The sequence below is a fragment of the Melanostigma gelatinosum genome (assembly GCF_949748355.1).
Source record: "Melanostigma gelatinosum genome assembly, chromosome: 4".
NCBI lineage: Eukaryota > Metazoa > Chordata > Actinopteri > Perciformes > Zoarcidae > Melanostigma > Melanostigma gelatinosum.
Genome location: NC_136637.1, coordinates 19366447 through 19387522, shown reverse-complemented (window position 1 = coordinate 19387522; position 21076 = coordinate 19366447). Strand labels below are relative to the sequence as shown.

General features: G+C 45.1%; 2 protein-coding genes across 2 annotated transcripts in view; one reads left to right on the top strand and one right to left on the bottom strand.

Annotated features, from left to right (window-relative positions):
* The window catches only part of zc3h3 (zinc finger CCCH-type containing 3), a 40667-nt gene extending 27691 nt beyond the window's left edge, over positions 1 to 12976 (bottom strand). The window contains exons 1-3 of the mRNA XM_079267555.1: positions 12911 to 12976; positions 10988 to 12452; positions 10716 to 10867 (exon numbers count right to left, since the gene is read on the bottom strand). Of these exons, the coding sequence (XP_079123681.1) occupies positions 10716 to 10867; positions 10988 to 12452; positions 12911 to 12956 (1663 nt within the window). The 5' untranslated portion in view covers positions 12957 to 12976. The remainder of the gene's footprint in view (positions 1 to 10715; positions 10868 to 10987; positions 12453 to 12910) is intronic.
* A 1276-nt stretch (positions 12977 to 14252) lies between these two features.
* Positions 14253 to 20748, top strand: cyldl (cylindromatosis (turban tumor syndrome), like). The gene is made up of 15 exons (XM_079267558.1): positions 14253 to 14532; positions 14800 to 15244; positions 15429 to 15698; positions 16042 to 16141; positions 16227 to 16393; positions 16495 to 16660; positions 17052 to 17193; positions 17459 to 17569; positions 17664 to 17755; positions 17842 to 17905; positions 18025 to 18157; positions 18390 to 18498; positions 18603 to 18721; positions 19176 to 19389; positions 19473 to 20748. The coding sequence occupies exons 2-15, from the start codon at positions 14816 to 14818 to the stop codon at positions 19655 to 19657; spliced, it is 2301 nt and encodes a 766-aa protein (XP_079123684.1). The 5' UTR covers positions 14253 to 14532; positions 14800 to 14815; the 3' UTR covers positions 19658 to 20748.
* Positions 20749 to 21076: the final 328 nt, after the last annotated feature.

Here is a 21076-nt window from a genome sequence, read left to right as displayed (position 1 = left end):
GCTGGGAATTATTTCAAAGAGAAAGGGGGGGGGGGGGTGGATTAACTTGTTGGCTTCCTCCCTTTCACCACTCAAAACTGCTTTTGTTTTCCTCCGTTTACATTAGAGAGTTTATATTATTAATGGCGGCTATTTGGCAATCAGTCCAGGATTACTGTTATTGAATAAAACAGTCAATGATATCAGTGTGTGTCTCCATAGAGACAGAGTGAAGTATTTAACAGCTAAGCCCCCCGAAGACAGGACACAAATTAACCAGGCACACACACAGACACACACACACACACAGTGAAGCCCCACAGACAGGAGACAAATTAACCATTTCCCACAGAGTAATTCACAAGGGAGCAGGGGACAGTAAACGGCAAATGATCAATATCGCTTTCTCCAGGAGCGCCCACACAATATTAGCCCCACACGTAGATACATTTACCAGGAATGCATGTGTGAACACATCGTACCCTTACATGTGTCCAGGTATGTCACGCCTGTGCATGGACAGATTATTCGAGGACAGTTTGATCCAGGTGTGTTCCTGTGTGACCGAGGAAGTCCTTGTGGTCGTGATGCTCTTGTTCCCGTTAAGACATGTGGCTTTCTTCCCCGAGCTATTTTCTTTTCTTTTTTTTAACTCTGAAGCTACAATGACAGGAGACAAACTAGCTATTTCCCCCAGAGCAACTCACCAGGGACAGCAGAAAATGAACTGCCCGAGGTCAATACTGCACTCTCTCACACAGTTGCTCTCCCCTCTCCTCCACAGTGTGGCCCCCAGGAGAGAAAAAAGAGAAAAAAAAAGACACTTTTAGGGTTGGAGTCCGAATTTCAGAATAGAGTGTCTGCATGCATTAATTAAAGTGCATTTGTGCAAGTACTTTAAACCCGCAAGTGGGAATCCCGGACACTGATGAAGACGCCGGTATCCCATGTTAGACGGCTGTTGTATGTTTGCATTCATTACACAACGCATGCGTTTGTACATTTGCAGGTGCATGTTATGTGTGTGCGTGTGTAGGTGTGTGTGTGTGTGTGTGTGTGTGTGAGAGAGAGAGAGACTAGAATCTGCCTGTACACCCTGACCCATTCACAGGTGAGTATAAATAGTGTTGCCCCCCTGACTCTGGGCCTTCCTGCCAGGTCTCTGTTGACCTGAGAAGACGTGATGGAATCAAGATCCTGCAGCCTTCTCTGAGCTCAGTGCTGCAGTCTGCTGGTGCCCAATGTGGGATCAGAGTCAAACCATTAGCACTGCCAGCAGACTCCGACCACTGACACCCCCCAACTAATCATCAAGACATTATACGACTATCATATTTACCGATATTCAATTGAACTTTTGTTCAACTATGTCGTGCTGAAACAGTTAAACCGATCATAACAAAATCAAATCGGCAAAATTATAGATAAATTAAAAGTAATTTAACTTTTGGGGTCCAACCCAGAACCATCTCGCTGTGACTGTCACTGTGCTGTTCTCGGATTTATAGAATTGTAAATTCAACATCATTGGTTTTTGGACAGGTGGCTGGACAACAACAAGTCATTTGAAGAAGTCACCCTTGATACTGGAAAACTGTCAGACATTTTTTTTTACAATTTTCTCACATTTTACAGACTCAACGTTTAAATGTATACGATAAAAATGTCCATTACTTGATCGCACGCCCTACAGCTACTCTACACTGAAAAGGCCTTGAATTTCCACATTTACTAGTGAATTATGTTCTCTGAACCATAATTCATAGCATTTTGATGCCTGGAAATGGATAATTTAAGGGGTTACAGAGGAAAAAAAATGTAATTACCGTCTTGCTGTGCTCAATTGAAAATATCAGTGTCTCAGAGAATAAAAATGTCCCCGGTAACCATGGTCCCCACAGAGCACTATGACTCCATTGGATCAGAATGCAGGGTCAAAGTGTTGAGCCTCAAGTACAACACCAAAGATGATCAACAAATCCTCCCTCATTATTCTGGCCTTTGGCAACGGTTAATAATATCACAACTACAGCTCATACCGAAACGGTCACACCTCCGCTACCACGGATGCCGATGGCACTAATGTCGACTCACTGACAGTCCCGCCGAAGCCACCACTGTAAATCACACGAGAGTGCACGAGGAAGAGAGCCGCGGCGATCAAAAACACACTTCCCCCAACCACACACACACACACACACACACACACACACACACACACACACACACACACACACACACACACACACACACACACACACACACACACACACACACACACACACACACACACAGTCTAGGACTCAATTACTCTGCTTCTGTTCGGAGCAAATCTCACTAATTAAATAGGTTAAGCATTAATTATTCAACCAGAGAGCGAGAGAGAGAGCGAGACCCTTGAAGATGGGGGTGGCGAAGGAGAGGGTACTGGAGGAGCATGGGAAGGGTGATTGACGGGGATGCAGAGCTCTTCTCCGGCTATAAAACAATCCACACCCATCGCGGATAATCAATACAGCCCTGCTGGAATTAGCAGTTATCTTAAAGCCCTTTAACAAGAGCGTGCTGACTGACAAACACAAACAATCATCCATTATTAAATACCAAAACACAACCGAGGCCCTGTGGAGGAGGAGGAGGGACACATGAAAACACTGTTGGTATGAGTGGAGGAGGGAGTTGGGTGTGATTGAGGAACAGGGAGAACCGGATGAACAAAATGGAGACATTCCACAGACATTTGGACATTTGTTGCAACTTGGATCATGTTTCCATAGTTTTGGCCGGTTGGCGAAGGGCAGACGCATTCAGTTTATCCACATTATCTGCATCACTCGATTAGACACTCTAGTAGAAACTCAAAGTTAACAAACCCAAAATATGGGTAATAACCCCTCTGTGCACAGGAAAACTATGAACTCAAAAGTCAAATTTTCCATTGTACGTTTGAGTTTCCCGTTTTATTGTTCAAAGAAGTTTGGCTGTCCTGAAGATTTGCTTGATTGTCTGATTGTTAATGAATGCAATAACTCTTAGGAATTTTGATCTGCATTTTTTCCTACGGTCTAATACAACAGACTAAACAAATAACCAATGAATTGAAAAAATAACTTCTAGATTAATGACTCATAAAAGCTGCGGCATTACAATATTATGGATAAACATTTCATAAAAAGGCTCAAAGCTCAATGAAGAGCAGCCCTATATTACAACTAAATATGCCCCTGCCAAGTTGCAGTTTACATGAATTTCAATATCAACTGCATTATCTTCAGGATTTATTGTCGTGCTTGTTGCAACAAAACACAATTCACGGCTTGCTGGCTGCAAACTGTAAAAAAAAAAAAAAAAAAAGCAAGTTGTAATAAACTGGAATTACATGTTTAAGAGACGGAGAGAATAGAGCGGCGGAGAGCATAGAGCGGCTGACAGGACCAATCTATCATTCAGTTTACACCTGTCCATCACGTCTCTGGCCAAGAATCGGATCCACATTTGCTCCAAACGCCGACAACATTATTCCTAATAGTTAAATCTAGGGGGGGGGGGTTCACACACCTGTAGGGAGTTTATGGTGGGCTTAAGAAGCTTACCCTCTGTCTGCAAGTAGCGAGTTCAGGGACGTAAGGGAAAGTGGGGGCACTGAATAGCTCAACAAGACCAGAATAGACGCGGGGGGTTCGGGTGTCCAGGCCGGTATGACTGAAATGGAAAGTTGGAATGGCTAAAAAAAATACAGAAAAATAATAAAATAAAGAGTCAGGTTTCTCCTCAGCCTGCAGTGTGGATGGAGAGCCAGGTGGAGCGGGAGGGAGGGAGGGCATGAGATTGAAAGTGGGACAGAAAGATGGAGACTGACAGCAAGACGGAGATAAAAAAGATAAGAGCTTACGCTCATAAAACCCGAGTACTGCGCTAGAAGGGATGATCAGTTCACATACCACACAGAAATTCACCAGCATTACAGTATATGGCTCTTGGCCCCCATACTTGGCTCCACCGGCACACTGAGACTTGCAGCCAAGACATTAATTAGGGGAATACTTTTAATCCCAGCAGCCAGGGAGGAAGTGGAGAAGTAGAGCGATGGTGCGGGCGAGAAATCAGAAGAATGTGGCTGCAGATAGAAGACCACAAAGAGGACGAGTGAAGGGAGAAAAGGGTGGGAAGTATTGAGAATAGCTTGTATGCGTGTGTGTACCTGGACATCAATGACCCCTTTTCAAGCACACACCCTAACATTTGGAAGAGAGGATCACAGTAGCCCATCGCTCAGAGTAACACAGCTTTTCGCAGCCTTTAAAATGTCTACAAGTGTCCCATTAGACAGCTGGAATGAAAGCACCACCCAAAAAGATAGTTCCGTCGACTCATTTAGATGAATACACAGTTCCACTCGGGCTCCGTAAAGCTATAATATAGCTGTCCTTAAGTCCAACCCTTAAAAGAGATTGTGTTACGCTATTAAACTAAAACAATTTATAAACCGCTTAGAAATCCCCAACAAGACCCTGAAGTCATAAACCACCCCTCATGTCAACAGCAGTGCCCGGTGCCCAGATAACCCTGCCCTGGTCATAATGAGCAAACCCCCTCACCAGTCATACAATCCCCGCACTATCATGTGTCCATGTGCCTGTGTGCGTGTGTGTGTGGGGGGGGGGGGGGGGGGGGCATAATTAACATGCCAAGCGCTCCTCAGACTCTGCTCGTCTTCCCACGTAAACGGCAAACACCCAATGATCATTATGGTAACACGTCAGTGTGCGCAGACATATGAGGGGGGGTCAGATCGGGTTACTGTCATAGGGTCGGGAGTACAGCAGGGTGGGCAGCGGTACCAGCCTGCTCACCAGCTGACAAAAGGTGAAGATTTATGGAGTTACTCCTGATGGCCTCCTACCCCCCAACCCCCACGTTAGAACACACATGCTGTATGCAACATGACGAGTCCAAAAGGACTGATAAACATTCGTAAATAGAATTTGATTTTGCTCCATGACTGTTGTTTATTCAACAATCATTAAAGTCTTCAAAACACTCTTCAGTCCTAACAGTCTGTAGGCAGAAGGCACCATCATGAGGAATTGTGCACGGCCCCTTTAAATACACTGGAAAGTTTTTATTCACATCCCTATAGCTAACCCCCCCCCCCCGGCCAAGCAATTTACCAATAAATGACACTAGCGTTGCCCGTCATGTGTTCTCAAATAATGAGTGAGGCTCAGCCTGCGTCCCGTTAGCTTTCTGATTTATTCAGACAGCGCTGGCACATGGGCCGCTCCTCTGGAGACCAAGAAAACATTTACCTCCTTAACTGGGTACGAGTCACAGTCATCTCAGGCTGAAGGTTATGGACTCGATAGTATTGATAACTCATTTCAACACATGCATAGGATAACCCCCCCCCCCCCCCCCCCCCCCCCAAAGATGGCGAATGGCAATCTGAGCTAATCTTGGACTTCCATCACAACAACACTGAGGACTATAGCAGCATCTTCAACCATAAGTCTGGCTTCTCAAAGGAAACATGACCGTCATTTGACCGAGTGTTTGGTGTGTTCGGGAGTCTTTGCGTGTCCTCGAGGTCAGCGAGCTTTCAAATGAGTCGGGTCTTTAATTATGGCCAGTTGACAGTTTGATGAGATCGCGTGGAAGGAAGTGTGGGGGGGGGGGGGGGGGGGTCTTACAACACAGATGGGTAGGAGTTACTCAAGTGGACATACTGTAGGTACAGGGCTCTGATCACTGGCCTCCCTGGGTCCTGAGAGGTTAATCAAAATGCCAAATGTTACTTTGCACCGCGGCGGAGAGCTATACTGAGAGCGTCCTGCACAAGACACCATCCGACATGAGAAACTGAATCATTCACGCAACCGAATAGCTGTACCGTTTATAGCAGGCACGGAGATATGAACGCATGCAAAGGTTGGAGCTACTTTTTCCGACTTAAAAAAGGACAAAACGTACACATAATACAATTAAAAAATGCTTCTACTCAGTGTGTGCAGTGGCAACAGTAGTTTCTGCCTTAATCATTATGGTAACGGCCTAATTCTGGATGCGGGGTTTGGTGAATGTGTGTGGGCGCATGTGTCCTGCAGAGCGTGCGTGTGAGAGACAAATGGTGACAGATATAAAGAGAGAGGAAGAGAATGAACGCCACAGACAGAAAGCGAGGACGGGGGTCCACCTGTTTGACACAGAGAGCCTGAGAAAGTGCAGAGGAATGAGCAGAATGCCAGTGTGCGCGTGTGTGTGTGCCCATTAGGTTAAGGTCCACACAGTGCAAATGTGTGTGTGTGTCATCCAACTGATAATACTATGAGAGCACTGGAGAATGGCATTCAGAGAACGGTATGCAGAAAAGCAGCTGATGGGAGAATCATACATGTCACCCACACAGACTTTTACTTTTACTAAAACGGCCAATAAAATGTTCTGAGAAAGATGATCATACACACACACACACACACACACACATTAGGTATAGAGTGATGCTTCCAGTATGGCAACACCAGCTGTGTGCTGTGATGTCCAAAGAAACAGTGAGTTAATGTCCAAAGGTCCCCTATAAGCAGCTTCTCTGTGTCTGTGTCTGTGTGTGTGTGCGTGCGTGTGTGAGACGAGAGCGTGGTGTGAAGGAAAAGTGGGAGAAACTGGAGCAAGTGTGAACCAGAGAGTGATGCAAAGAAACAAACAAAAATAAACAAGCGTACGCCGTGCCAAGCTCAAGTCAAAAAAGGACAGGCTGGTGCAGTGCTATTTGGTGATTCATATCAACTGAAATATGAATCATATTCACAAAAGGTAACGGCATAAACGTTGCTATTCTCTTACTTCCTGGACATTAACATTGTGATACACGGTGTAGCCACTAACAGACGACTGACACAAGACACATTTGTTTATTTTATCTGAAAGTCTTAAAATGAAATGCACTCCTGTCTGAATTTTTGAATTCCTTGAACCAATCAAAATCGTCATGGGCGGACCTAAACTACACTAAACTACACTTAAGTCAGCAGTGCATGTAGAAAATGGCCAGATAGGAATTCAATTTTAGTAATATTTTGAACATGGACAGTAAACTCCTGCTGTATTAGTCCCAATTTGATCGCTGACGTATTTTTGATTTCAACCTTTGGGAGCGAATGTAAAAAAAACAAATAGCGCTGCTAAATAGTGCTGTCTAAAGCGCTGTCTAAAGCGTTTAAGTGCACCAACGCTGGGAAATAGAGCAGTGGTTTATCCTGATGAGTGCGTGTGCAACAACTAGCACAACGACACTGGATGTGTGTGTTTTGATGCTTCATTTAAAGAAGCTGCAATCAGCGAAATGACGTCCAAATGGAGGGTTTGATCTGTGTTTGCGTGTGTCGTGCATACAGCAGTGCGTATATGCATATCAACCGGAGAAAGTGGAAAAGGTCAGAGAGAGCCGGACCCCGATGCAGAGCAGCTCATGTGATTTACGGGGGAAATAAATGGGATCACTGTAGGCACGGTAACAGGATCCCTGAAGGAGGAGGGAGGATTAGTCTGCGGTGGTAATGGGCTCCATGGTATTCTGTTGGGGGGGGGGGGGGGGGGGTCAGCATGTTGGTAAGCTGCCACTGTAAGAGAGCCACTCCTACACACACACAAACAATCAATCTGACAAGTGTGTGTGTGCGCGTGCGTGTTTTATGACTTACACAAACTGAGCAATACAACTGGAGTAGCCAATGGATACATGCACGTCTAAGTACGAACTCCAGAGGAAGAACCGAGAGTTTAGGGGCCTGAATTGGTGACGGCGTACCGCGGCAGGTACCTGAGAGAAGTCCTGTTTTACAGCTACAGTTGGGAACTTTAGTGAATGCAACTTGTCGTCATACGTGCTCAAAATGTCACTGTATCCTGACAGTAGTACGGGAGACCGGTTCCTCTGCCTCCCCCTAGAGATCCGAATGGCACTTGCAAAGATTCCACTGGGCCGCCATGCTACTGGTTACCGGTGGTGTTTGAGTTTTATTTCCAAAGTTATGTGATGTCAGTTTCATATTTAAGTGTCTTTTGAAGAAAGAAAAGGTGTCGATCCGCCTTCAGGTGCTGCTAATCCCTGCAGAGTTATTGCATGATGGGTTTATTTTCTGCTACATTAACTCTTTACATTTTTTTTTTTTCTTCCAGAAAGTACTTTTTACATTCAGATGAACTCGCATGACATTTCGGTTCAGACCGAGAACAAGATCATACAGAAAATGCCTGCAGTCTGCAAAGGGATTCGCACTGCCGGGCTTAAAAAGTCACAAGGCACATTAGCAGAATGGTGAAGACAGCCACGGAGAGAGAGAGAAAAAAAAACTGGATGAGAGATGGTGAGGGAGGAAAGAAACCGGAGCGAGATAGAGACCTAAAAAACGCTCCAGGGGCCCGTCGCATGGGGCCCGAAGCCGCACGGCTCAGCACTCTTCCTCTCTGTGTTCTGTCCGCTGCTGACATTTATCTGCTTTATTAGATTATCCGGGCTACATGGCTGTCTCCGGGCACACGCACACACACACACACAGACACACAGATGTATTCATTCACACACGCATCTAGATTCATTACAGCGCTAACTGCTTACTTAGGTTTATGCCCTCTTTAAATTAAACCACAGATAACCGAGCGACTCTGAAAACTCCCGCGCCCCTAACGCGGAGAGGAGACGCTCAAGCCGGCCATTGAGGAGGAAATTAAGAAACACTGTTTGCGAGCGAATTATCATGCATGTGTGAGTGGTCATAAGGTTGGTTTTCTATAGGGACTCTGCTTCCCGTCATTAGTAATTCAATTTGCTCTTTATTAGCAGCTCTTATCGGAGGCACAGACGGCCACGAGCAGCTTTCCTCACTCCATCTCTGCACTCACCCCTGCTCCACCTTCCCCCCCGTCTTTAATTAGAGACGCTCGTGTTCCTGCTGCGGGCCATTCAGGGTCCCACCCAAAAAATGTTAAAAGCAAGTGGAGAAATTATGACGGGGGAGGGGGAACGAGGGGGGAGAGGACGTCGGTGGTGTGAGAGAGGACACACAAATAAAAAGTTAAAGAAGCAGAAACAGAGAAGCGGACTGATGGACGCAGAGCCATTGGGACGAATAAAGCCTAATGTTAATACTGATGGCTTTTCTAATGTCTTCTGACTTCATTGAGTGTGGGAGATTACCCCAAGATGGGCACGAGGCGTGTAGGGTACACGCAGAATGACCGGAGGGTTGGAGGGGCAAGAGGGAGGGGGAGGGAGGGGCTGTAAAAAAAACAATGATTGCTTTCCATCAGGTTAGGCCTATATTCTACAGTTCGTTAAAACAATCCAATTTGCAAAAGGATAATTATGCATTAGCTCCTCTTTTTATCTACTGGAGGGCGAGCGGTGCCGGGGCTTGATAGCAGCGGCGCTGCCCACCTCCACCTCCGCAAATTACCCGCTATCGGCACTTGTTCGCCATCACGGCTGAATTGGGCAATCAATTAACCTCCCCCCCTCCTCCCCCACTTAGAGCGTGCCTGTATGCCTCCCTACTGACAGCCAGCAACACAAAGCTCACTCAAGGAGCACATGGATGTTAGCTTCTGCACTCTACTGGAGACAGCTGCAACAGCAGCTGTCAAGAGCCGCTTTCTCCTAATTCCATACGACATACCAGTTATGTGGTTCGCTCACACTGGAAACAAAAGTAAATTATGCAAATAAAAAAAAAAAAATCTGTATGCAGGAATCAAAATCTCAGGTTGATTGAATGGTCAGCACGTGCACTACATTGTTTCCTATTAGATCAACATTGTAAAATACAGTGAATTCTCGTGGACTGACTAAAACAATGTACTACGACAATAAGCAGTGGTACAAACGATACTCTAGTATGTAGTAGAGGCAGTAGTGCGATAACAATGGGGCACAGGTTATGTAGAAACTGACGCAAGCACTGAAGGGAGACACAATGCCAAAGTAGAAAGACAATTAAGTCAACCAAAATAAAAAAAATAAATAAAAAAAAGCAATGATCGGTGAAGCAAAGAATTAAAGTGAGAATCCAGAGAAAAAGCTGTTACGTGAGACGCGATGATGTTTTGACGGTTGCAGACGTAGAGGTCGACAGAGAGAGCTGCAGCAAAGATATTTAACGTCTGTATGGACGGTGAGAGAAAGACACCGGTGCCCTCTGAGGGCTCAATGTGTGAGGATGCCAAGGCCGATCAGCGAGTCTGTGTTTTCTTTAGGTTGTCAGAGCCTAATGCAAAACAACACACAAACAGATATATGTATCTATATAGATATATATGTTATTTGTGACTCGTTTGGTTGTGACTTGAGAACTTGAGTGCCTGATGGACAGTTAAAACAAGTTGTCATAGCACCACCAGATGGTCATACGGTGTAGTTCTTATGTACTGAGCAGTGGGTGAGAATTCAAACCTATCTAGAAGGTTCAGCTGTGTGGTTGCTCAGATCCACGTGCTTGTAAGTGAGGAAGAGGAGGAGTATAAAAAAATGTGATTAGTCAGAAATAACTACAAGGTTCCATCATTTCTACTATAAGCCAGTTAGACTAGCCGGGTTAGATATGTTCTCTCTTAACCGCTTAACGGTATTTTCCACGGATGAGCATTTGGTTGACAGCTCATTCAGAGCCCTCAGTCAGGAGAGAAGAGCTGTGTACAGAATACATGCTCTTCATGAAGTGCAGTCTGAAGTGTGAGCTTCTTACTTGTCCTCGATGAGGTGGGAGAAAGACGCCTCAGCTTGTGTCGGCCAAAAGACACCAGCTCCCTGGAGGGTGTCCTCCTCGCTCCGGTGGGACTCCTGCTCGAGCTGTGCATGCGGCCCCGTGGGGAGTACTTCATCTCTGACCCGCTTCCACTGTGGTCACAGGACAGACGGCAGAGAACAGTGCAATGAGTAACACACCAGAAGCTGCTATTTAGCAAATGACATTGCGAAAAATCGATTGAATGAAATAGATTGGTTTCCAATACGTACCCAGTCGGAGACTTCCTGATGATTTTCATCCTGCTGCGGAGCTTGAACCCAGCGGGGGAGGAGGGCGGCATCAGGTAGGTACGTGGGGAACGTTGGCTTACGGATGGGGAAACTCCTTTCACTCCTTTGTTGCTTCTCTCTGACGTCCAGTGGAAGGCAGACCTACGACGGGCAACCGTGGCCCCTCCTATCGCTGCCCCAGAGGTACTCTGACCTCCAGCCTTCCAGCGGTACCGGCTAACCGGTGAGGAGCTGGTCAAGGAACCCGCGGCTCCCTTTTTCATCTTGTCTTCTGCTCTGAGTTTCTTGGGAACCTCGCCCTTCTCCAGAGCTCTTTGGGAAAGGGCCAGGGCTTTGGGCGATATGGACTTTCGAGGTATTTTAGCTTGGGCTCCAGCGGCGATGGAGACCCATCTGTACTTGGAGGTCTTGGGGGCTGCATTGAGTGGGCTTAGCTTTCGAGGGAACTTCTTGCCGGGCGTTCTCTTCCCCGTGAATAAAGGGGAGCTTCCACTGGCAACTCCAGCTTTGGAGACTGAAGTCGGGGCAACAGCCACAGCTTTGTTTGTGGGTGAGGAACTGGAGCTGGCTTGTTTCTGGCTCTTTACCCAAGTGAACTTCGATTTCTTCAAAAAAGATGCATCGACTTGGCCCTGGCTGGCGGGAGATGCGGGGTCGATGGAAGGTTTTGATACATTAGGCAAAGCAGCGAGAGGTGGGACGGTGTTAGCATTGGGAACTGCTGGAGTCGTCTTCGTATCAGTTGGTTTGGTCTCGGTGCTGGTCACGCATGTCTTGGTTGGTTTGATCCGCGCTTGAGGGATGCTCTGCAAACTGGTCGAGGCGTTGGCCTTAACCGAGGACGCCACTTCTGGAGAACTACCGACTTTCTTTTCTGGCAGCACGACAGGCCTGATTTCAGTCCTCTCCTGCAGACCCGGAGTCTGTCTGCGCATCGTTTCGGGTTGCTCACTAGTGCCCGTTGATCTTGAACATCCTTTTCCATCTTCATGCCGAGACACAGCTGCTCCGGTTTTTCTGAGAGTATCCGTGTTTCTTTTCTCAGCTGCGACTCCCCCTGTGATACTGTTCATAGGTCGCTCTTCCTTTTGTTGAGGGACCCCTGATGATAAGGTGGCAGTCGCGATTCTTTGCCCCTCCTCTTCTCTGCTGTGGCTGGGCAGTGAGGCGCTGTGAGGTGCACGGTGGGAACCGGACTGATGTACAGTAGAGGAAGCGGAAGCCGAGGGATGTCCAACAGACGGCTGTGGGTTCTTGTTGCTCAGCGAGTACGTTTTCCTCCAACTTCCACGGCTCTGAGGAGCGTACAGTCCCTCTCTGGAGCTGTGAGGATGGACCACAGATGTGCTGTGGCCTCTGGCTGACGTTGGAGCTTCCGGATGACTCCACTCGTCTCTTGCAAACGGGGTGTCGCCATGGACACTCTTGTGTGTATTGATGAGATCTGGTGATTTGAAAATAGGAGTTATTTCGTTGCACCATCGCACCAAGAGTGATAAACAAGAATAAGGGAACATAATCCATGTAAGAGTTCATTTAGCCAACACAACCTATTCCTCAGTTTCATGTAGACGGATGTGGATGAGGTTAAAGATGCAAGGAATTCCGCAGAACATGCTGCCAAAGTTTGGCATAAACAGCGAATGAAAATGAAATAGAATATATTACCTAACTAACACTACGTATCTCTAAATGCAGTAAACTAGATAAAGGCGCCAACGCCTCTTCTTAGACATGTGCGAGTTTAAGCTGAAGGGAAAGCTAAGTCATTTTTTTTAATACGTTAACGTTACTTCAAAACGCACCACAGACACGACCGTCATGAATTTAAAAGGCGCAACAAATCAAAAAACACCCGCTTCCTACAAAACAATCCAAGAGAGAGTGTATATGGAGATTTACTTTGAAGAAGTTCAATTTGCCTCTTCAGCGCTTCTCTCTCCTCCATGTTTACAACCGAAAAATGTCGTCATCGGACTGCGACGATATAGGCCTTTGCGGATGATGTATATTTCACCGTTCAATCGCGGTTTATGTGCGAGGGATCTTACACTCCTCAGTTTAGCCTTGCAGGTGGGCATTTTATTGGCGGAAAAATGTCGTATGTTAAAGAAAATTGACAATTCATATTAGTTACAGCAACAAGACAATATTAAGTAAACAATCATCAATAATTAGGTGTAAGATATTAGTAACAAAGACAAGAAATTATGAAATAAATAATTGTCAATGATTAGCAACAAAAAAGAGAGTATGTTGTAATCAAAATAATATTTTTTTAAATTGTAAAATTACGTATTTTTTTGTTGAGCTCATGTTTATTGACACAACTGATTTCCAAAGTTTGTCAATCAAAACACCCATAAAAAAAGTATATATGATTGGATTGTTTTGTTTTTTTAGCATATACACTCAAGTCTCTTCAGTTTTACAGAGAGTTTTGCTCCGTCACTACTAGCCTATGCTGAAATTTAAAGTGTTGAATGTCCTTCATCAAGATAATCTACAGACCTTATAGTTTCAGCTCCTCTTTGACAACTGTATTAATTTCAGTCTGTGGATTGTCAACGGGGCGATTGTTTCTGAGAAGACAATTGCTGTTGTGTAATGTACGTGCAACGAAGAAAAATAATTCTCCTCCACTCTATTGGGGTCCTGCAGAAATCACAGTGAAAGATATCTGAACCAAACCAAAACTATCTGTATGGATGGACACCACTAGAAAGCTGAAACTCTTGCTTATATTTGAAAGAGCTGTTCTGATAAGGGAATAACCAGTCAAGGCAGTAAATTATTATGAAAATATACCATTACAAACATAACACAATGATGCTGGTAGACAATGTTAAGTCAAGTCAATTTTAATTCCCAATACCACAAATACTCCCTGACCTTAGACCCTCGACTTTGATAAGGACAACTTCCCCAAAAAACGTGAGGGGAAATGACAACATTATAGCAATGCACCTATTTTTAGCTACAATTAACCACAGAATGAAGTTTGCAGGGAGCAAACAGGAAGATGATCACTTTAGCACACCACATAAAACCGGATGTGAACGCAGCACCAGATGACAACATTATAGCAATGCACCTATTTTTAGCTACAATTAACCACAGAATGAAGTTTGCAGGGAGCAAACAGGAAGATAATCGCTTTAGCACACCACATAAAACCGGATGTGAACGCAGCACCACGTCTGTAAGACCGTACTGAGGGGCTTAATAACAATCGAGTAGTCCTGCCGCTGGCTGTCAACTGATTTCAAAACAGCAACGTTACACGGGAAATTTGTTCTTAACACGATAACATCTTTCGCAGAAGTACTTCAAAGTATTGCCAATAACTTGTTTCGGTGGTTGACAACAACAGACTGTCATTTGTATCGGGACGAGATGCAGATGACGCCGCTGTGAAATGAAATGAAAGGGGAAGTGAAACTTAAGGCAACTGGTTTGGACACAAGCCGAGAAGCTCGGAGATAACGCAGAAACATCATTAAAAAGTTGTTAAACTCTTAAAGGTAAGGCTAACTTTGTCACATATGTTTGGGAGGGAAAGGAAAACAGTCGGAGCGATTCTAGATAGAAGTTGAGACGTTACATGTAGCGTCAGGTGAACGTTTGCTCTGATTCCCATCTGTTCACAACAGCTAGCTTAGTTCAATCTTGTAGCTAGTTAGCGAGCTAGCATGAACGTTTTCATCAAAATAGACAACATTCGTATTGCTATCGTGGTGAATCCAGTGTAAACTGCGTGTGTACCGTGTCTCTGTGTGTTTCCGGTGCAGCACCCTGCTCAGCAACATGGCGTCCAACCTGTACTTCATCGTAACAAGGAAACCTGAACACCAAGGACTCTTCAATGCTGGCCGCATATGCTCCATAGCTGAACACAAGCACAAATCACTTATGAGAAGATCTTCCACAAAGTTGCCCCTCTTCCTCATGGGCTCATATTCACATTTAGATTATGAAATAGAGTTGAGTTGCATTGAACAGCTGAGTGCAGAGAAAGCCGAGCTGCTGCAGGGCCTGTTAGACGACGCAGACAGGCTGAAGTGGTTCGGAGAGGGAGATGCTCTTCAAGCAGCAGTAGGACTCACTGTGGGCACTGCGGTGACGGTGGAGGAAGGAGGAGAGAGGCTCAGAGGCGTCATACGCTACATCGGAAGACTTACAGCGAAATCATATTCCTCTCCTATACCAGGCACGTTCTTTGGCATTGAACTACAGGTGGGAGTCTAACAGTGGTCACGCAACAAAATCATCCTTTTTCTTTCATGCTTTCCCTTGCTGGCATATTTCCCTGCACACATCTCTGAAAACCCTGCCTCGACCCCAACACGATGGAATTGGTGTTCACAGAAATTAAAACGTATGGTTAAATGTGTGCTGATGCTGTGCTTCTCCCCCCTAGGGAGAAGACCAGGGGAAGGGGAATACCGATGGCATCTACCAGAATAAAACCTACTTTTCCTGTAAGAAAGATTGTGGCATTTTCGCCCCCTTCTCCAGAGTCAGGCCCGTGGTTCCCAGCTCCTTGTCGCCCTCCAACCCCGAGCTCTCTCAGACAGACGAGCTAGCTCCAGGAGATAGAGTCACTTACTTCATCGGTGATGAATGTCGGCATGGAATGGTGTTGCATGTGCAGGAAAAGGACGGAGAACCTAGTGTTCGGATCTCCACGGTAAGTAATATATCAGTTTATTGGTTTAAAATTTTAATTGTGTTTTCGAATGCAGCCATTCTGGTAAATAACACACACATGTGGTCTTATTCCTGAAATGTGACCAATTTTGTTTGCTTTTTATATTTATTCTTGCAATTCTAAATTTAGGTCTTAAACATCATGTAAGTCAATGACACTTGCAGCTATCCTGTTTGTCGCTTTACTCACATCTACACAACTATTTCCTTTTAGCCATCGATCACCATGCTATCACACTTTATACGCTCTTAATTCGATTAGTCACTTCCTTCGGTACCTAGTTAGCAGTGCATTGATAACTTGTCTTTGTTGGTGTTTTCAGGACACCGATGAGAATGGAAAGCGAGGGGGCGAAGTTGATGTTCCACTACTTGTGGTTGCAAAGGGGGAGGTTGTGGTTGCAAAGGGGGAGGTGCCCGCAGGTCTGAGCAACTCGATACACGATGACGTGTGAAGCTGTTTCCCACGTCTGTAAGAAATCTGACTCAAATGTATTGTTTACTGCAGAGCCAGAGAGTATGGACGTTGATACGACGCCCGTGGAAAAGTACAGCGGTGGTCTGAGCGCGAGCTTCATGGTGGAGGTGGACTTGGGTAAGGGCACTTCATATGGGATCATCCGCTGGACCGGCACTCTGCCTGGTTGTCCGGAAACCATGGCTGGCCTAGAGCTGGTAAATATAAACCATGGCAAATGATTGCTTTTATCTTCATTGTTTTGTTCCTTTCATTTCATCGTGGATGACATTCATCTTCTGTGTGTATCCGCCTCCAGGACGACGACTACGGAGTGAGTGACGGCACGTTCAAAAGTCTGCGTCTCTTTCAATGTCCCCCAAAGAAAGCTCTGTTCGTGAAGCTTAGAACATGTCGCCCTGACTCGCGATTTCAGAGCGCGTCGGCCCAATGCAGCAAGACGATGCTGAAACCGGACGACGCAGGTCAGAACAGCACTGATGAACTCATTTCAGCAACTCCCTTTGTCACAGTTTTGTTGTTTTGCTGAGAATCCATGTGTTCTTATAGGGGACAATTTGAAGTCAGCCAGTGACCCCTTGTGGACACGGTGGTGCTCTGAATTGTTTTTAAAGTTACGGTTAATGGATTTTTAATATACAAAAAAATCTTCTGGAACAATAAGTCTGCTCAGATACATTTTAGAATGTAAAAGAAGAAGAAACATTACCAATAAAGCTTCAAACACAGTGAGGGGCCCCAGCATGAAAAACCAAGCGGCAACGCTGCATCAGCAATTATCACCAGCTGCGTGTGCGTATTGTGTCATGTTTTATGTGTTCACACACATAATGATTTAAATGTGTGTTACTGTAGAGAGAGATGCAGAGCACAGTGCAGGGACGCCGGGCACTGTTCCTCCCATCAGCACGGAGCAGGTCAGCCAGATTCTGCTTGGACGAATGAAGGGGATCCAAGGCAACTACAACTCCTGCTACATGGACGCCACCCTCTTCAGGTCAGGACGGTGGACATGGGACAGAAAATAGTCCCATTTATTCTACAAATCACATGTACTTTACATTATTATAGACCATTGTCCAAGTCACATCAGTATGTTTTAAGTTGCTGACAATATTTTTGGGGAAAGTTGTAACATAGTCGGTGGTAACGCAGTTGCAAGCAGGGGTCATTTTATAGCATTCTACAAAGGAATAGAAACTAAATTAAAGACTTATTTTTCAACTTTCTTAACTGTTTTTTGTGTTTCTCTGTGCTTTCAGCTTGTTTTCCTGCTCCTCTGCGTTGGACGCCATGCTGTTTAAATCAACAGAACCTCAAGATGCCCCGATTCAGCGCACACTGCTCCACAACATTGTTAATCCGCTCCGCAAGTGGGTGCCGTTATGTATTTTGCGGAACCTTTTTTCTTATTTTTGTGGTACTTAAATAATGCATAAATACTCTCTGCGTGTGTGTTCTTTGCAGCAAGGGCTTTGTGGAAGGGCGGCACGTCATGAAGCTCCGGCAGCAGATACAGGAACACGGCTACAGTCAATCCTTCACCACAGATGAGAAGGGTCCGTTACATCTGCAAGCTTTGAGAAACTGCTGATTTGTTGTTCGGTTTGAAGTGACTGTTGATTTTTTTCTTTTTGTCTCTCAGATCCGGAGGAGTTTCTTACCGTCATCATGCACCACATACTGGCACTGGATCCTCTACTCCAACTGTACATTTCCACCACAGCTAAAATACTACTTCCCCCTACACTGCTTGAATACAACAAATCTTGCGAAGGACTTTCTTGCAGTCACGCCTCACATTCCTCTCCGTCTCTCCCGTTTTTAGCTCAGCGGCTGGTAAAGTGCAGGAGAGTTACTGCTATCAGATCTTCTTAGACCAGAACCACAGCCTGGTGCTGCCGACGGTCCAGCAGCTGCTGGAGCACTCCTTCCACACCGCAGGACTCAAGCTGGCAGAGGTGAGATCGCTCTGTCACTCTATTACATTTACACAACAAGTAATCATGAAATAACCAATTAATGAACTATTTGTTTTAGTAGCAACGTATTCCGAGATCGAACGGCTGATCCTGAGGAAATGTGTTTATCTGATGCTTTCCTTTGATTCTCCAGTAGATGTCTCTGTTGTTCTGGTGTTTTCTGTCTCCACGGTGTGTGATCTTCTTTCATTTCATTGTGTCATAATTGCAGGTGCCACCGTGCCTCATCCTCCAGATGCCTCGCTTTGGGAAGAAATTCAAGATGTTCGACAAGATCATTCCCTCTCTGGAGCTGGACATCACTGACCTCCTCTCTGAAGGTACCGTTAAAACACGCACGCACGCACGCATGCAACACACTTGGACTTACATGGTCTAAAAGCAAATGTTCACATAGTGAACTGTGTGTGTGTGTGTGTGTCAGGTCCTCAGCAGTGCATGCTGTGTGGAGACTTGGCCCAGACAGAGTGCACCGACTGTTTTAAAGATCCCATATTCAGCCAGACGGGATTCAAAATCTTCTGCAGGACGTGTTCATCTCAGGTGCGGTTTGTATCATTGTCCGTGTGCCGTGTGAAACCACTTCACCAGCTGTGTGAAACAGAAAACATGGCTGAATTTCTGTCTATGGCTCAATGTGTTTGTGCAGAACGTGTTTCCCACCGAGCAGAACGTGCTTCTTCCAGGTTTTTTTTTTTCTCCTAATGTGAAAGCACCAGAGTAGATGCTGACTGTTTCATGTTTGCCACTGAGGGGGGGAGTGGGAATAGTGGAGACTTTGCATACGGCGACATCACATGTCCTCTGTAGATATATTGCTGGGTTAAGTATGTAGGACTGAAACTCTGGCAATTAACAGAAAATTGTATCTATAACGATTTTGACAATCCGTTAGCTGTCTTAGGAATTGATTAAGTAAAAATACCAAACATGTCTTTTTATTGTGAAAATAACCATTAGATGCAGCCCTGACAGCTTTTTTTTTTTTTTTCTTCAGGTTCACTCTCATCCTCAACGCCGGTCCCATCAACCAGTTGCTCTGGACATCCCCAAGGGTTACCTGAGTCGCAGCACGCCTCACTCTCTAATCAGAGACAAGCTGGAGCTGTTCGCTGTGCTCTGCATCGAGACGAGCCACTACGTGTCCTTCATCAAGTACGGACCCGACAGCCAAGACTGGATCTTCTTTGACAGCATGGCGGACAGAGAAGGTGAGTCTGTTTTTGACGCAGCGTCTCATCACATGCACTGTTCATTGCATGCATTCAGTGGCTCATCTGTGCGTTGTGTTCAGGAGAGAGAGACGGATTCAACATCCCAGAGGTTAAAGCCTGCCCCGAGGTCGGCATGTACCTGGAAATGTCTCCCGCGGAGCTGGCCAATCAGGTGCCTCGAGACATGAAAGGTGTGGCCAAACGCCTCTTTTGCGACGCCTACATGTACCTGTACCAGAGCACCAGCATGTGTCTCTATCGCTGAGGGGACACCGCCCCGCAGCTTGTTCATTGCACAAAATGTAAATTGAGGAAAAAAATATATTGTTGCCTTCGCTGTTCATGTCATTTCCTTTGGAGTGCTTTTGTTGTTCTTCAAGAAGTACACACATGAACATTTAATACTTGTGTATGTATATATCATTTTCTGCACTGGGGCAGGGAGTGGATTTTCAAGCTTGACCAATTTCAAACAATATTGTTTCATGTCTGTTATACTGTATGAAGAAAGAGTATGAACTGAAATCATTTTGCATTATAGAAATTGACAATCACTGACATTGGAATGTGAGAGAAAAGACAAAAGTTGCACTGTAATATTAAGATTTTGTAGTTTATTGTTTCCTCTTGGTGTTTGATAATTATCTTTAAAAGTTATATTTACAATTTTTATACCGAGATGGAATAAGTGTTGCAGATGAAACAATCCACCAAAGATGACGGCGTAGTAATGATTTTAGAGTGGCGCGTTTTAATGAATTCAACTTAACACAATGATATTATTTTGCTCAGTAAGCTCACCATTGTGCCTTAATGCTTTCTTTCTAATCAGGGTTTAGTCTGCTGGACGAGTTACTTCATACAGTTCAGTAAAACTTGTCCACATTCCTTTAAACATGTGAAAATGATCTCTTGTGTTCCATCAAGTCCATGGATCATTTCTTCTCATATTCAGTGATCAGCCGCCTCCATCCATAAATATACTTGCCAGATTCAAACATGTAAAAGGTGAATTTCTTCTATGTTTCACTCCCATCATGAGCACCAGCGGTGGGTGGGGCCAGATCCAGAATCTCTCAATGAGGAGAAAAAGCAGAGACGTGTTTCTGGCTTCATTTATTTTGTATTTGGGGGAAAAAAATCATGTTCAACAGAAATATTAATCATAGCAGAGTAATTTTACATACTTTAAAAAGTGTCTGGAGGAGAACTTTAAAATTGCTGAATTTGTATTGATGAAGGCCCAATTTTATGAAGGTTGACTATGAGGTGTCCCCCAGGGATCACTTATTGGTCCCCTGTTGTTCAGTTTGGACACGCTTCACTACAACATTACCATAGAATATGCTGATGACACTCCCCTTTCTACTTGTATTCTCTCCCCTGAAAAGGGAGGCCAACCAAGTCAGTGGTTGAGTGTATTAAAGACATAAATGAACTGGGATGTCTTACAGTTTCCTGCAATATGATGATGACAAAACAGACATTATTTTTATTGGTGCCTCAACAGCAGGAAATATGTTCTCATTTATTCTGTCTCTGGAAAGTACCACACAGTTCCCAAACCTTTGGCTTAATTATGATCTGTGACTTCAATATCTAGAGCTTTTCCAGCAGCAGCATTACTTTCACTGGCCTTTCTTACCTTTCCTTTTCTGTCTCTCTTATTGTGTCATGTGACTTG